This window comes from Giraffa tippelskirchi, chromosome 5 (assembly GCF_054371585.1).
Source record: "Giraffa tippelskirchi isolate mGirTip1 chromosome 5, T2T-mGirTip1v1.2.pri, whole genome shotgun sequence".
Lineage (NCBI taxonomy): Eukaryota > Metazoa > Chordata > Mammalia > Artiodactyla > Giraffidae > Giraffa > Giraffa tippelskirchi.
The window spans coordinates 80,367,975-80,384,706 of NC_137279.1; the positions used below are offsets into that span (position 1 = coordinate 80,367,975).

The 16,732-nt window shown below is 45.0% G+C and overlaps 1 protein-coding gene across 4 annotated transcripts in view; it reads right to left on the bottom strand.

The window, feature by feature from the left end:
- RCSD1 (RCSD domain containing 1) overlaps positions 1-16,336 on the bottom strand; it is a 69,538-nt gene extending 53,202 nt beyond the window's left edge. For 3 of the 4 annotated variants that reach the window (XM_081489261.1, XM_081489260.1, XM_081489259.1), the window contains exon 1: positions 16,147-16,336. In XM_081489261.1, coding sequence (XP_081345387.1) covers positions 16,147-16,152 — 6 coding nt within the window. In that variant the 5' untranslated portion in view covers positions 16,153-16,336. Of the gene's footprint in view, positions 1-1,569; positions 1,689-16,146 lie in introns of all 4 variants that reach the window. The other variant, XM_081489258.1, reaches the window with a different exon arrangement.
- Positions 16,337-16,732: the final 396 nt, after the last annotated feature.

Below are 16,732 nucleotides of genomic sequence, written 5' to 3' on the forward strand. Positions count from 1 at the left end.
TCTAATTCCCACCCCTATGGCAGCCTCCCAACAAATGCCAAATATGTGAATCCTTGCTTCAGTTTATTCGGCAGTTTCTTTGCCTTTCCAATCTCAAGGCCCTCTCTCACTGGTGTTTTAGCCTCTCAACTGGTATTCTGGCCTCTCCAGTCTCCCATCCACTCATCCTACACTCTAGGGCCAGATGAACAGACCTCCAGTGCTCCTTTGATCCCAGGAGTCCCCCGCTTTTCAAAGACCATCAATACCACTGAAGAAAGCCCGCATTATCAGCACTGTCTTTCTGGTCTGTGCACAGCCTGGTTTCATCCTCTCCCCATTCCCATGTGCACATACCCAGGCACATGTGTGTACACATACGCCCACTTGTCACTTAGGGTACTCATAGTTCCCCACTCCCCCAATGTGTCACATTAGCTGACCACCACCGTTACTTCTTTCTCCTTCATTATAGCTACCTGCTTAAAACAAAAAAGGGAGAGAGAATTTTCCTGGTTTTCAGTGCCCACTGTGAACCTCTCCCACGAAGCCTTCTCCAGTTGCACCACCAGCTGAGCATGATCTGTCTCTGAGAAAGTCTCCCAGCCCTGTGGTCTTGTCACTTATATGACTCTTTATATTGTGCACCTTGTGTTTATATAGAGATGCATATCACTTCCCCCAACCACTACCAAACCTTTAGCATTTTGAGATATCATGTTTATATCAGACTCCCTTTGAGGGTTCAGACAGCATCTTTCACACAGTGGTCCCGATAAATATATGTGGAACTGACTAAACAAACGAGTATTTCCAAGCCAGGTCTGTCCTACCCTGGTGCCTGACATTCCAAAGCTAAGCAGAGGACTTGAAGTTCATCCTTGTTTAATTTCATTATGTTGGTTTTGGCCTGGCATCCCATCCTATATAAATCATTTTGAACTCGAATATGTCATGTATCATATTAACTATTTCAGCTGTGGGTCATCTGGTTTCTTTCTATTTTTCATTCAAGTCATCCATTAACAAAAGTGTTTAACAAACCAGGGCCAATGACAGAGCCCAGTGGCCTGACCCTGGAGATGCCCCTTGGGAAAGACCTGGGATGCAAAATTTACTGAAGCTCCACTACAGGTAAGGTAATTCAGCCTGCTCTGAGTCCATGTTACAGAAAAAAAAAAAAAAAACTCTTTGTAATACAAGTAATTATTTTGGCAGGATGAATTCAGAGGTTGAGCAACTTTGACTATTTGAGAAATCAGAATACCCTTGTTGGTATATGTTGCTTAGTTGCTAAGTCATGTGTGACTCTTTGCTACCCCATGGACTGTGGCCTGCCAGGCTCCTCTGTCCATGGGATTTCCCAGGCAAGAATACTGGAGTGGGTTGCCATTTCCTTCTCCAGGGGCTCTTTCCTACCCAGCGATCAAAACTGTGTCTCCCACACTGGCAGGTGAATTCTTAACCATCAAGCCACCAGGGAAGCCCTTGTTGGTATATGAAGGCACTCAATTCCTTCAGCCCAGTAGAAAGCTCAGGATATATGTCAGCTGAGACTGATGTTAGCTGAGAAGAGCTCTGCATGGTTACCTTCTCAGTCTCCAATCCCTGCAGGCATCTTTGCAGTCATGGTATCCCACCCTGTTCAGCTTCCTAGCAGGGCCTCTCATGCAGGTGTAAAAGGTGAGGACAGGTCAGGGAAGAGGTGACTAATGAAAGAAGGAGGAAGAGGAAGGGAAATTATACTTCAGTTGAACTGTCTTCTTCCCTTTTCCTACCTCCTCATTTCACCTGCTATACCAGAGTGAACCATAGAATATACTTGCTGTCTCCTTGTCTTTGAAATGCATTTGTTGAGCTAATGATACTTTCTTCTGGCAGGCTTTGGGTGCCTGTGAGCCTGCAGCTTGGATTTGCTATTCCATGCCTAAGGATCCCATAGGGCTGTTACCTTGGTTCTAGTCTGGACTTACATGGGTACTGTTAAAGCTCTGCTTCCAAACACCAACTGCATACAGGAATCTGGAGTGCACCACCAGGAGGGGTGGTATGGGGTGTGCGCTAACACCTCTCCACCCCCATACTCTCAGGCTAGAGAACTTCAGGTGTCCTCTTGTCCATCCGTAACAGTCAAAAACAAAAGAGGCCAGTCTCTTTTAAAATGACTATTTATTCAAATGACAATCATTTCCCATAAAACATGTGGCAGGCACTGTTCTAAATGCTTTACACAAGTACAATTAGCCCTTCAATTCCACGGGTTCTGCATCCTTAGATTAAACCAACTGTGGGTTAAAAATATTCAGAAAAAAAACTTCAGAAAGCTCCAAAGAGCAAAATTTGAACTTGCCAAGTGTCAGCAACTATTTACACAGCTTTTAGATTGTATTAACTATTATAAGTAATCTAGAAATGATTTAAAGTATACAGGAGGATGTGCATAGTTACAAAGAGTCGGACACAATTGACATGGCTGAATAATAACAACTATGCCATTTTACATACGGACTTAAGCATCCACAGAATCTGAGGGTGGGGCTCCTGGAACCAATTTCCTGTGTATACTAAGGTATGATGGCCTTAATTCACTTAAGCCTCATAACAATCCAATCTAAACTAAAATGGACTGGAATGGGTGAATTTAACTCAGATGACCATTATATCTACTACCGTGAGCAAGAATCCCTTAGAAGAAATGGAGTAGCCATCATAGTCAACAAAAGAGTCCAAAATGCAGTATTTGGATGCAATCTCAAAAGCGACAGAACGATCTCTGTTCATTTCCAAGGCAAACCATTCAAAATCACAGTAATCCAAGTCTATGCCCCGATCAGAAATGCTGAAGAAGCTGAAGTCGAACAGTTCTATGAAGACCTATGAGACCTTCTAGAACTAATACACAAAAAAGATGTCCTTTCATTATAGGGGACTGGAATGCAAAAGTAGGAAGTCAAGAAACACCTGGAGTAACAGGCAAATTTGACCTTGGAGTACAGAATGAAGAGAACAAAGGCTATTTAGAGTTTTGCCAAGAGAACACACTTGTCATAGCAAACACCCTCTTCCAACAACACAAGAGAAGACTCTACACAGGGACATCACCAGATGGTCAACACTGAAATCAGATTGCCTATATTCTTTGCAGCCAAAGATGGAGAAGCTCTATACACTCAGCAAAAACAAGACTGGGAGTGGACTGTGGCTCATATCATGAACTCCTTATTGCCAAAGTCAGACTTGAATTGAAGGAAGTAGGGAAAACCACTAGACCATTCAGGTATCAGTTCAGTTCAGTCGTCAGTCGTGTCTGACTCTTTGCGACCCCATGGACTACAGCACGCCAGACCTCCCTGTCCATCACCAACTCCTGGAGATTACACAAACTCATGTCTATTGAGTCGGTGATGCCATCCAACTATCTCATCCTCTGTCGTCCCCTTCTCCTCCTGCCCTCAATCTTTCCCAGCATCAGGGTCTTTTCAAATGAGTCAGTTCTTCGCATCAGGTGGCCAAAGTATTGGAGTTTCAGCTTCAAATTCATACTTAAATTGAAGAAAGTAGGGAAAACCACTAGACCATTCAGGTATGACCTAAATTAAATCCCTTACGATTATACAGTGGAAGTGAAAAATAGATTCAAGGGATTAGATCTGATAGACAGAGTGCCTGAAGAACTATGGACGGAGGTTCATGACACTGGACAGGAGACAGGGATCAAGACCATCTCTAAGAAAAAGAAATGCAAAAAAGCAAAATGGCTGTCTGAGGAGGCCCTGCAAATAGCTGAGAAAAGAAGAGAAGCAAAAAGCAAAGGAGAAAAGGAAAGATATACCCATTCGAATGCACAGATCCAAAGAATAGCAAGGAGAGAAAAGAAGGCCTTCCTCAGTGATCAGTGCAAAGAAATAGAGGAAAACAATAGAATAGGAAAGACTAGAGATCTCTTCAAGAAAATCAGAGATACCAAGGGAATATTTCATGCAAAGATGGACACAATAAAAGACAGAAATGGTATGGACCTAACAGAAGCAGAAGATATTAAGAAGAGGTGGCAAGAATACACAGAAGAACTATACAAAAAAGATCTTCATGACCCAGATAACCACAGTGGTGTGATCACTCACCTAGAGCCAGACATCCTGGAATGCGAAGTCAAGTGGGCCTTAGGAAGCATCACTATGAACAAAGCTAGTGGAGGTGATAGAATTCCAGTTGAGTTATTTCAAATCCTAAAAGATGATGCTGTGAAAGTACTGTACTCAATATGCCAGCAAATTTGGAAAACTCTGCAGTGGCCACAGGGCCGGAAAAGGTCAGTTTTCATTCCAATCTCAAAGAAAGGCAATGCCAAAGAATGCTCAAACTACTGCACAGTTTCACTTATCTCACATGCTAGTAAAGGAATGCTCAAAATTCTCCAAGTCAGGCTTCAACAGTACATGAACCATGAACTTCCAGATGTACAAGCTGGATTTATAAAAGGCAGAGGAACCAGAGATAAAATTGCCAACATCCATTGGGTCATCATAAAAGCAAGAGAGTTCTAGAAAAAAACATCTATTTCTGCTTTATTGACTATGCCAAAGCCTTTGACTGTGCAGATCACAATAAACCGTGGAAAATTCTTAAAGAGATGGGAATACCAGACCACCAGACCTGCCTCTTGGGAAACCTGTATGCAGGTCAGGAAGCAACAGTTAGAACTGGACAGGGAACAACAGACTGGTTCCAAATAGGAAAAGAGTACGTCAAGGCTGTATATTGCCACCCTGCTTATTTAACTTATGCAGAGTACATCATGAGAAATGCTGGGCTGGATGAAGCACAAGCTGGAATCAAGTTTGCCGGGAGAAATAATAACCTCAGATATGCACATGACACCACCGTTATGGCAGAAAGCGAAGAAGAACTAAAGAGCCTCTTGATGAAAATGAAAGAGAAGAGTGAAAAAGTTGGCTTAAAACCCAACATTCAGAAAACTAAGATCATGGCATCCAGTCCCATCACTTCATGGCAAATAGATGGGGAAACAGTGGAAACACTGAGAGACTTTATTTTGGGGGGCTCCAAAATCACTGCAGATGGTGACTGCAGCCATGAAATTAAAAGACACTTACACCTTGGAAAAAAAGTTATGACCAACCTAGACAACATATTAAAAAGCAGAAACAGTACTTTGCCAACAAAGATCTGTCTAGTCAAATTTATAGTTTTTCCAGTGGTCATGTATGGACGTGAGAGTTGGACTATAAAGAAATATGTTTACCCATAGAAACAGGGCATATATTCACCCCTGACTTCTCTTCAAATCTACCTGCCCTTCTTAATCATACCTCAGAGCATGAAGAACAACTAAAATCACTAAAAACGTTTTTTTCATGCTTGCAAAGCAGCTTTTGTTTTAATCAGGAAGAACATCTCTGACCACAAGAGTAGTATAAGTCTCGAGTGAGCCCTGAGTGAGCACAGATTAATGCTTTCTTCCTCAGCCTTCACATCTTTGTCAACCTGAAAGACACAACAGTCTAACTTCCAGACTAGCTCAAAGGTCATCTGCTCTGTGAAGTCCTCTAAGATTTCACCAGGACCTGAATGATGTTCACGAAACATGTCAAGCTCTCTCATCACTTGAGGCATGTGGGAGGACTGCCCTTCCTCCTCCCTGTGGTTGAGTTGAGTGTGGTTAGTTCCAATCCTTTCAGGCCAGAGTCATAGCCAGGACAAGTCCTCAAGAACCCTTCCCCCATGTGCTGTGACAACTGACTACGTGCTTTATGGTAGCTGCTCTGTCAACCAGGGTTCCAGGAGGACAATAATAACATTAAGCAGAGCCCCCAGGCATCCCTTCACAGAGTGAGAAACAGCTTTCATTCTTTCCAGCCACTGAGACTATGGAATTGTCTTATAGTGACACTAGCTGCCTGGACTGCTATAGTCACCTGTCCTCACTAGTCCAGTCAGACTATTTACACACTGCCTTTACAGGGCCAATCACACTGTTCTGTAATCATTGCTTTTATTTCACCCCAGACTGTGCAGATCTTGAGAGCAGGTACTGTGTCTTATAAATTCTCATCTGGTAACTGCTCAGTTGTGTTGTTTAGTTGCTAAGTTGTGTCCAACTCTTTTGTGACCCCATGGACTGTAGCCCTCCAGGCTCCTCCATTCATGGGATTTCCCAGGCAAGAATACTGATGTGGGTTGCTATTTCCTTCTCCAGAGGATCTTCCTGACCCAGCGATCAAACTTGCATCTCCTTCACTGGCAGGTGGATTCTTTTTTTTTTTTTTAACAGTTTAATTAATTTATTTATTTATTTTAGCTCATTTTATTTTTATTTTATTTATTTATTTTTGGCTATGCTGGGTCTTTTAAAAAAATTCTATTTATTTTTAATTGAAGGATAATTGCTTTGCAATATTGTGTTGGTTTCTGCCATATATCAACATGAATCAGCCATAGGTATACATATGTCCCCTCCCTCCCACCTATCACCCCACCCCACCTATCTAGGTTGTCACAGAGCCCCAGTTTGAGTCATACAGCAAGGTGGCTGCCTATTTTACATACGGTAGTGTACATGTTTCTATATTATTCTTTCCATTCATTCCACCCTCTCCTTCCCCTGGCCCCTGCCCATCTCCAGTGTCCACAAATCTATTCTCTATGTTTCCAAAACTGGCTGGCAGATTCTTTACCACTGAGCCACCAGGGAAGCTTAAATGAATGAATGGAAGAATGCATGAATAAGGTATTTGATAGCTGAATATCAAATGAGATCATATAAAATGTATTTCTATAATCTTGCTAGACACAATCCTCTCTGAAGGTAGAGATGATCCCAGATAATCTTAAGTACCTCTTCTTAACCTGCTGACATCATAGTTATCTCATGGGAAAGAGGCCAGAACAGAGAGAGGTGGTCCTCACGGCTCCATGGAGAGGGCCTCCAGCACCCTGCAGACCTCCCCCCTCCTCTCCCGACTGTGGCCCTGAGCAGAAAGGGCTCTGGCTGTTACTCATGCCAGTACAGTACATATATGTACGTGGGCTACCCCAGAGGCAGGAAATTAGTCTCACAACAAGAATCAATGAATTGGCTGTTCATGGCAACCCACTCCAGTATGCTTGCCTGGCAAATCCCCTGGACAGAGGAAACTGGTGGGCTACAGTCCATGGGGTCATAAGAGTCGGACATGACTTAGTGACTACACCACCACTATTCACCCCCAGGACAGTAGGGGGAGGAGTGTCACAAGAGAGCCTAGCAATAATCAAGGATTGACCTACCAAGCCCTAAGTCTCCTGCCCTTATAATGAAGAGCAGGTTGACTGCTGTCATGAGCTAAATGGTGCCCCTCCACCCCCCAAATATGATCACTTCCCAATCTCTGGAACCTGGAAATGTTACCTTATTTAGTAAAAGGATCTTTGCAGCTGTAGTTAAGGATTTTGAGATGAGGAAATCATCCTGGTTTATCAGTGTGGGTCCTAAATCCAATGACATATGTCCTTACGAAGAGACTCACAGAGTAGAAGGTAAAGGGAACATGAGGCAAAGATTACAGTGACCATAGCCAAGAAAGCTAGCAACCACCAGAAGCTCTGGAAGGTGTGGAAAGGATTCTCCCCTAGGGTCTCCTGTGACACCTTGGTTTCAGACATCTGGCCTCCAGAACTGTGACAGAATAGATTTCTGAGACCACATTTGTGGTCACGTGTTATGCCAGTCCTAGCAAACTCATGCATCTGCCAATTCCACTGGCTTTAGATAGTAACGCAGAGGAGTAGCATCCCTCTGAGTCTTCCGTTCATTTCCACGTGTGCTTGGAATCATCCTTGTTCTTGTCCTCCCAAGTACTTCAATTTAGGCTTCCGTGAGGAGATTCAGGAATTACTAGGCAGCAGGGGCCAAAGATTCCTCCAGAAAGACCCTTTGATGGCATCATAGAAAGGAAGGCTGGAGGACCAGTGGAGTACTCTCCCTAGTGGGGTGGCGCCCTCGCAGACTTAGTTTAAGATCTCTTGGCACTTGTTGCTTAAGACAGTGATAATAATAGCTGTTCCTCTCTCTGCCCATCTCTCCCCAACCCCACCATCCCCCCATAATGGTGCTTGCCAGATAAAACCTAGAAACCAAGCACCACTGGTATGGACTTGGAAAGCCTCAAGAAGACTATACACAGACATGTGGAGGCAATAAAGTAATTATGAACTTATTTAGACACACGGATCACACATGCCCTGTAGAAGGGAGATTCCTGTGCTGGGAACTAGATCTTCATCTTAGTTCTGACTTTGCCACTAACTGACTTTAAGTGTGACTATCAGTATATCATTTATGTCAGTTTCCTCATTTTTTGGTCATGCCACACATTTTGTGGGATCTTAGCTCCCAAACCAGAACCAGGAGTTGAACCCGGCCCCTCAGCAGTGAAAGCAAGGAGTCCTAATCACTGGACCACCAGGGAATCCCTCCTCATCTTTAGAATGAAGGGAAAGAAACTGCTAATATTCCTTCTTGCTCTCAAAACTCTAAGCCATAAGAATGAATTTTTATTTAAACTTCCTTTTTGCCATAGACGTTGGCACTAATTTCATTCAGAAACACAAGTGGAGCCTTTCAGAAGCCTATCAGATGTGTAGATGAGGACTCAGAGTAAATCTGTACCAGACCTTAGAAGCCCCAAGCCTTGAGCCACTGGCCTCCACAATGGCCTTGAGCTGGAGGCGAACTGGCCAGGTCAAGGGGCATGTGGTCTCCCTGTCAGCATATGCTGTGGGCATTGTGTGGGCAGCCAGAGCCTCTCTACTATAGGAGGAAGCAAACGGGCCACAGGATCCCATCGAGTAGGGTGGGTTCAAATGTTGGCACTTCTGGTAATCACCTTCCAGACCTGGGACATATAACTTAATCATATTGAATCCTCAGCATCCTCATCTAGAAAACAGATGGAGTAGGACTTCATGAAGATTTAAAAGATAAACTTATGTAAAACATCTGTATATAGAAGGTGTTGAACAAGTGGATTACCATGACAGCAAGCTTCAGGTTTCTCCTACACTGACATCAGTATCAGTTCAGTTCAGTCACTCAGTCGTATCCGACTCTTTGTGACCCCATGGATTGCAGCATATCAGGCTTCCCTGTGTATCACCAACTCCTGGAGCTTGCTCAAACTCATGTCTGTTGAGTCGGTGATACCATCCAACCATGTCATCCTCTGTCGTCCCCTTCTCCTCCTGCCTTCAATCTTTCCCAGCATCAAGGTCTTTTCCAATGAGTCAGCTCTTTGCATCAGGTGGCCAAAGTATTGGAGTTTCAGCTTCAGCATCAGTCCTTCCAATGAATATTCAGGACTGAATTATCAGTATGAATGCTGAGAAATGGATTTCGCACTATCCATCAAAACATATCTCGAAAGTAAGACAAGCCACGAATCTGGAGCTTGGGAATGTATTTCAGACACGGAGGTGGGGGTGGGGTGGCCCCATCAAGGTAGGAGAACTGTCCATTTGACTCATGTGCTTGGACTAAATTACCACGGGTGAGGGTCTAGGGGTGAGGCCCCAAGGAAGCCAGAAGTCCTCCATGGCACATTGTGAGGCATCAGTTCTCTGTGGCCTCTGGTGTGGGTGCTTGGGCTGTGTAACAGCAGGCACGAGTCTTGACTGCTTGTCTCTGCTGCACTGTCTTGCAGGACCCAGCCTGAGCTGGTGCACGAGGCTGGCTGCTGCCCTGGGTCCCCCCCTCGGCTTCTACCTGGGCTGCCTTTGGACAAAGAGGAGAGATGTTGGCCTTTTGGAGCAGGCACACGGTGTGTGAACACAGTGTGAGAAATGCAGGAGTGGGGCTGCAGGTGGAGGTGTGAACTGAGAGATTTTTGTGTGTGAATGTGGTTAGTTCCCAGAGTCCTCTTTCTGTCAGACAAGGCAAGAGGGCTGTGGGGGCGGCTTTGGTTGAGCTTGACCACAGGCATTCTCTTGGGGCCTGGGGTCTATTTCAAATTGGATTTCCTCTTAAGAGCTCTTAGGTGCAGGCCCTGGGCTGAGTATGCTAATCGTTGGGCTGAAATCCCATTAGCTGTGCACCCGCAGGGCTGCCAGGGGGCCTGGGAAGAGCCACACTTGTAGGGGAAATCCCCAGTAGAGGAAGCAAGTTTTCTCTGGCTCCCATTAGAGACGCTGACTCTGAACTCCCACACACCTGAGAACTTATCTTCAATCTTGTACTTTTTTTATGTTGTGTCATATGTGTATATTTTGTCTCCCCAAATAGAACAGAGGTCATTTTATGGCAGGAACTATAACTTTTATTTCTCTATATCCCCCACCTAGCTCCCCAACTTCAAATACCTTTATCTTGATTTATTCTCCAGAAACGGACTGCTTGTTACTCATATGATGTTGTTTCCAGCATCAGTGCTTTGCTTGTCATTCCCTCTAACTAGAAGGCACTTCCAATTTTCTGCACTTGGTCAACTCCTACCCTTCCCTCCAGACTCCACATAGAAACCACCTCTCACAGGAAGCCCCTCTGCATCCTAGGCTGGGTACGATGCCTCTCCTCTGTCCACGTGGACTCAAACGCCTGTTCTGCATATGCCTATAGGTGCTGGCCCCACTCTTAGACCTGAGCTGTTCAGAGACCAGCAGGGTGAAACATTCATCTTCCTGTTTCCACTGCCTGGCTGGCAGTATGGCCTCAATGTATGTCTGTTGGACCTAATTAAAGAACTAGTGTGTTGTATGCTATGAATTATTATCTATTATTGAAGATCTAGCTTAGGAAAGAGTTGTGATTGCTACCCCAAGGCCAGGAAGGCGGCTCTGATACAGTGCAAGCACGTTCAAAATGAAGGGCTAGGGATATCTTGGCTGAAGAGAATGTCCAGCTCCAATGTCTAGAACTTCCCAATGCTTCCAGCCTGGGGGCTCCAACACTCTCCATTGAGTATGGGCTCTGATGGCATCTCAGGAGGGTCATTATAGGTGTAAAGGCCCTGAAAGCCCATCTCACCTCTCCTAGGGAGGTCCTGGGCCCCAATTGCAGAGGCCCATTCCCTCAAAATAAGATCTGACTCATGCAAGATGAATCTCATAAACTCAGCAGTCATTTCCCACAATTCCCAGGAGATAGATATTCAGGAAACCCAAAAGGAAAAAGATGGAGAGCTCAATCCACAAAAGACCAGGGTATAAGGGCAGTGTCTGACTCAGGTAGATCCACTGGGTAGATGAGCTCTTCTACGTCCCTAGAGCAATAACACTGATGCTGGTGACTAAGCCTTAGTACTGTGTTAGCAGTTTCATTCTATCTTCTGCACAGAGTGATTAAAAACATCTACCTGACTCTGAAGGCCAAAATGAGGTGGATATTTATTTTGTGATGAAACCGACCATTCTACCTCTTAAGGTTTAGACTGAGAGAAAAACTGCAAGCTTTCCAAAGGTTCAATGGTGCCTAATTCCCTAGGCAGCCTCAATCTCTGTGTCTTGTTTTCTCCTTCACTATATGGCAGTTAGAGACCATTTCATTCCACCCAGAGCTCTGAGATGTTTAGATTCTAATGAATTGAGTAGAGGTGGTCAAGCTGATTCTGCAAACCTAAAACTATTACTTTAGGATGGCAGATTTGCCTTCAGATTTCTCTGGAACCAAAATGTTCTCTTGAGGCCTTGATAAGATTACTGGGCTGCTGAGCTTCCAGTGTTCAGATTTCCCACGGAACCGCACTTGCTAGCTCCTGGCTCCCCTGGCTGTGAGGAGCCACGCTGTGGACTGGGCTCTGAAACCTGACTCTGCTCCAGGAATGTATGTTCACCCCCTCCTGTGATAGCGCCTGGGCCCTTCTAGTCTGCCTGCTGGAACTTTCCTCTGTCATTGTGGTCCTGTGAACGGAAGTGTCTATTAAGTGGAAGCCAGTGGTACTTTGAGGGTCCCATAGAGTGGGAGCCAGACAGGAATGTGGGGGGTACTTGGGCAGGCCTGCAAGTCTACTGAGCCAAATTCCAGTTTCCAGAGGCCAAGCAATCCCTTATTATGACCCATCGGTCAGCAGCCAACATATGGCTCATATGAGAGAGGGTGGGTCCAAAACCAGCGAAGGCTGGTGGTGAAATTATGGTAGAAGATATTTAATGTAGTATGGGAATTCCCTGGTAGTCCAATGGTTACTCCAAGCTTCCTGGCACAACATCCCCACCCCACCCCACCCCCAATTAATGAAGTAAAAAGATACCATTGGAAAAAATAGGTTACAAAATGAATACATTATATGTACCAGTATATACACATACACACATACCTGTCATTAGTAATACTGATAACCTGTGAGGATGACATGATAGCCTGAGAATATTTAACTAACATTCATCACACAAGATCCAGTGCATAATAAATGCTCAATAAATACTGAATAAATGGATGAATGACAATATCTGGAAAGGACTGTGGAGTTACCTCAGAGAAAAGGGCTCATTAACTGTCTCCATCTAAATTAGAAATTCACTACTTGTTCAGTGGCAAAATTAAACCTTTTAAAATATTCTCAGGTTATCTGGTAGTACCTACAACTTATATTTAAGCAACTAAGAGTACTGGTTTGATTTGATGTACAAAGTCTCCAGCACTTTCTTTACTATACACTTCTCCATTCTGAGTTCCTATCCAGAGTAACTTCACCTATCATCTCTTCTAGAGAAGAATCATATTTTCATCATAAGAGGCCTGTACTTCTCATGGTAGGCTGGACATTCCTGGTTAGAACAACCTAAACCAATATATCTAAACCTTGTTGTTGTTGTTGTTGTTTTTTAATCTGATTTTCTCCCATCTTCAACCATTTATTTACTCATTCAACAAGCATTTGAGTGCTATCAGGCACTAGATATATATGACCCCTGTCCTTGAGGAATTTTCCAGGGAGAGAACCAGGTAAGCAGACAGTTACAGGTCTAGTACTCTAATTCAGTTTGAAAAAAGTGCCCTGAGTGTGCTGTAGAGTCTGAGGGCATCTGTACAGGCTTCCCAAGGTGGAGATATTTGAGTTGCAGACTGAGAGGGGAAGAGGTCTCTGTTTCTGTTCATTCATTTATCAAGCAAGCTCGTCTCAAGAAATTATATGATGATCTAGGCACTGTGCAAACTTCTGGAGACCTAAAGACCAGTAAGAGAGTCACTGACTACAAAAGGCTAATTACAAAGGTGTAAAAGCAGTACTTCCACTCTCCTTGGCATCTCAGAGAACCCTACTCACCTGGGCCCCTGACGAACTCAAACACAGAAGTCATTTCCGCTTTCTTACATAACATGTGGTCTTTATTCTTCCATTTTTTTCATTCTTGCTCTCTCAAAGTCAGAATATGCCTGGGCTCTCAGAGTAGCTCTTGAGTCTGGTCTCCTTGTTCACTCTATACACTGGCATTTCTGCCATATCATCCCTGCTTCAACTTGGATGCCATCTTACTCAACATCACTCAGAGTTTCTTACTGTCCAGGGAGTAGAATCCAGCGCCATCCACTATCTGGCTTTGAGAGCTGCAGCTAGCCTCTGTCTGAATCAGAAAAAGGCATCCCTTTGGGGTACAGCTAGGCAAGGAGACTTTTTACAAAGAAAAGTAACCCTTTCTTCCAGATGGCTTGAATTCCAGCTTCCACTCACCCACTTGGTCAGCATCCACTATACTCAGAGGCCCCGTGGTTTTTATCTTATTACTTTCATTTTTTTTTTCTCTGCTTCTTCATCTTCCTTTCCAGCCAACTGGCTTACTTTCCTGCACAAAGCTGGCATGTTCTCCGTGCATCCATTTCTTATGGCTTCTCCTCCTCATCACCCACCTTTCTTTTAAGACTTCTTTTGAGCCTTACACAGAAATGTAAGAAATACTGAAATACTATAGAATTTAAGGTCTGCAAATGCCATACCTTAAGGCACTTATGCATTTGAAAATCATGCACATGACAAGATTAGTCTTATTTTCCCTATTGGATTGTGAGCTTTTAAAAAGCATCTTTATCTTGTTTATTCCAGAGGGCTTAAAAAGGGCTGAAGTAATGATTAATGTTGTTGATAACAGTAAAGTAACTTAAAAAAAAAAAGATTCCCCAAAGACTTCCAAAAATTAAATGGGTTCTAGAGAATGAATGTTGAGTAAGTCTTACTGGCCTGGTATAAACCACTAGTATTGGAAAGTAATGTAGCTCCATTTCTCATCAAATATGGTGGCATGTATCAAAAGTAGGTTTCACCTCTCAAAAGAGTTTTACTCTGAGATTTTTCAGAAATTCCCAAATCCCACTCCTGCATATCACATCCTACCATGGAAAAGTTTACTTCCTGGCTAAGAAATGTCACTTCTCCAGCCTCTTGGTTTCCTCTTTACTTCCTTTACCAGTGTTAGCTGTTGAAGTGCTTTTTTCAGGCATTTTGACAAGAGAATTTCAAAAGCAGTCACTGCCATCCAGCAAATCCATGCCCTGTACAGACTCAGTGTGAACGGACATGCTTCCTGACTGGCCAGCAGTGCTCCTGTCTCGGCAGAATCCCCTATCAGTGACTACACGTCTGTTTATAGACTGGAGGATCTTCTCTTTTCACCACTCACTTCTCTTTTCACCCCTCCTCTCTTTTCACTTCCACACAGAAAGCTGCTCAGGCAAGTTTCAGGGCCTCTGCCACACACTGTTCCTTCCTCTACTGAAGAAGCAAGTACCTTTGGAAGGCTTCCCTTGTGTCTTCCGAGAACAAATTTGGCCCTCTAACAGTAAGCAATTTGCTTCTAAGACTTGCTTTGCTCTTATCTCCCATCCATTTCTGCAAGAGATTAAAGAGGTCCTAAATTACACTGCACCTCTAGCTAAGGCCTGAGGCACCCTGTACTGTCAGAGGAGGAAACCAACTCTTAAACAACTTCTTCAGGAACCTTCTTGTTCCTACGGGCATTCCCAGAGCCATCTCCCTTCTTGGTTCTGAAGCTGCAGCCAGAAAAGATCTTGTTGCTCTAGGCTATCTTTGAGTAGACTGGTGAACACCCACTGCTGCGTTTCCCTCCCACCCTTTCCCAACCCTAATCCGCCTGGAGTTTCCCTAGGTTACAGATGTTTCCAGAGGGTCCATCTTAGCCTCTGGTGGATCCCACGGGCCCCTGCACTTTATAAAGACTCTCTGAAGGTGATCCCTGAAGACAAGTGATAGAGCTGGACACTTGACTGCAACTTCCCAGGACAGACCTACTGCACACATAGAGAAGTCCCAGCACTTTGCAGGCAGTGAGAATTGCTTAGGAGAGCCAGCCTGAGTTCTGGTGTAGAGCAGCAACGGGGAAGAGTTAGCAGAATTGTGAATCTGGAGAGTGCTGAGGACAGCACTGGGAGCAGCAGCTCAGCTTTTGAAAACGGTGGGAATCACCTTTGCTTTTCTTTTTTTTAAAAGCAAGCCTAAATCTAGCTAAAATAGGCTTAGGGCTAAATGTCAGGTCTATTTCAAGGGGGAAATCTATGGGAGCTTCAAAATATGGAAAAGGCAGGCAGGAGGGGAATACACCAGCCACTCCTCCACTGGAGGGTGAACTGTCCCAGGAAAACCCCAGGCAGAGCCGTGGTGGGCCTCACCCTGGAGCCCCCCCCAGATATGTAGCCAGCACACCCCAGTGCATGCAGGGATATACAGGAAAGTCTCAAGTTTGATCAGAAATAGTGCCATTTGCCCGTGAGGGGAGCTTTCCAGAAAGTTCTGAAAGATGTGACAGACAAAAGTGGGACTTGAGAAGCAAGAGGGCGACTGGACTTTTAAAAGTTCAATTTTCATGGAAAAGGGAAGCCCATAGACTAGCTGTGCCTCAGGGTAACAGCTCTGTTTCTCTTTCAATATTCATCTCTTCAGATCCAGCGGCTTCTGATTTCTAAAGAGGTTTTGCCCACACATTTGTCCATTTACAAAGTTTACAGCACCTTTTTTTTTTTCTGAAGCATTTAAGTCCCTAAGCAAAATAGCTGAACCTCTAGAAAGGCCCCTCCCCTTTCCCTGAGGTCTTCCCGGCCGACCCCCTGCCTGCCGGGAGGGGTCCCCTAGGAACGGCTAGGGGCCAGCCTCCGGAGTGCTGCATCGCCGAGCCTCGTTCGTGCTCCCTGCTCGGATCCTGCTCGCGCGCCACGGGATCCTTTACCTCCATGTCCTCCAAGTGCCGACTCGACGCCGACAGCGCGCGTTCGCTCTGTCCGGGGCTCTCGATCCCCGCTCAGCGCTCTGCTCCCGCCTGGACCGGGTTCGGCTCCGGCGGGCACAGCGCAAGTGAGAGGTTGCGCGCCCGGCTCGCTGGCTGCAGGACCGACTGCTGGCCGCCCCAGCCCCGCGCTAGAGAACTAGGAAGGAGGAGGAGGGAGGGAGGGGAGGGGAGAGAGAGGAGGCGGGGAGGGTGGGGAGCTGGGGAAGGAGGCCGGCGATCAGGGTTTAAATTTAGACACAAATCTAAACAGATACTGTCCCCTCCCGGGGCAGGACTCAAGCGAGGGAGCCACGACTCCATTAATCTGCCCAAACATGGGGATGGGACAGTCGTTTGGCCCCTCTTTCTCGTGAAGTTCCTCCAGGACCCTGGTCTTTGCTCGCTGTCAATCCTCAACCTCTCCCTCCTTCAACATCTCTTCTTTCTTTTCGCTTGCCCTAAAAGTTACAGTGGTTCTTTCATTCTTTTTATCTCCCCTCTTTTCTATTTACTTCTTTTATGTACATCTCTACCCCTGTCTCTCCTC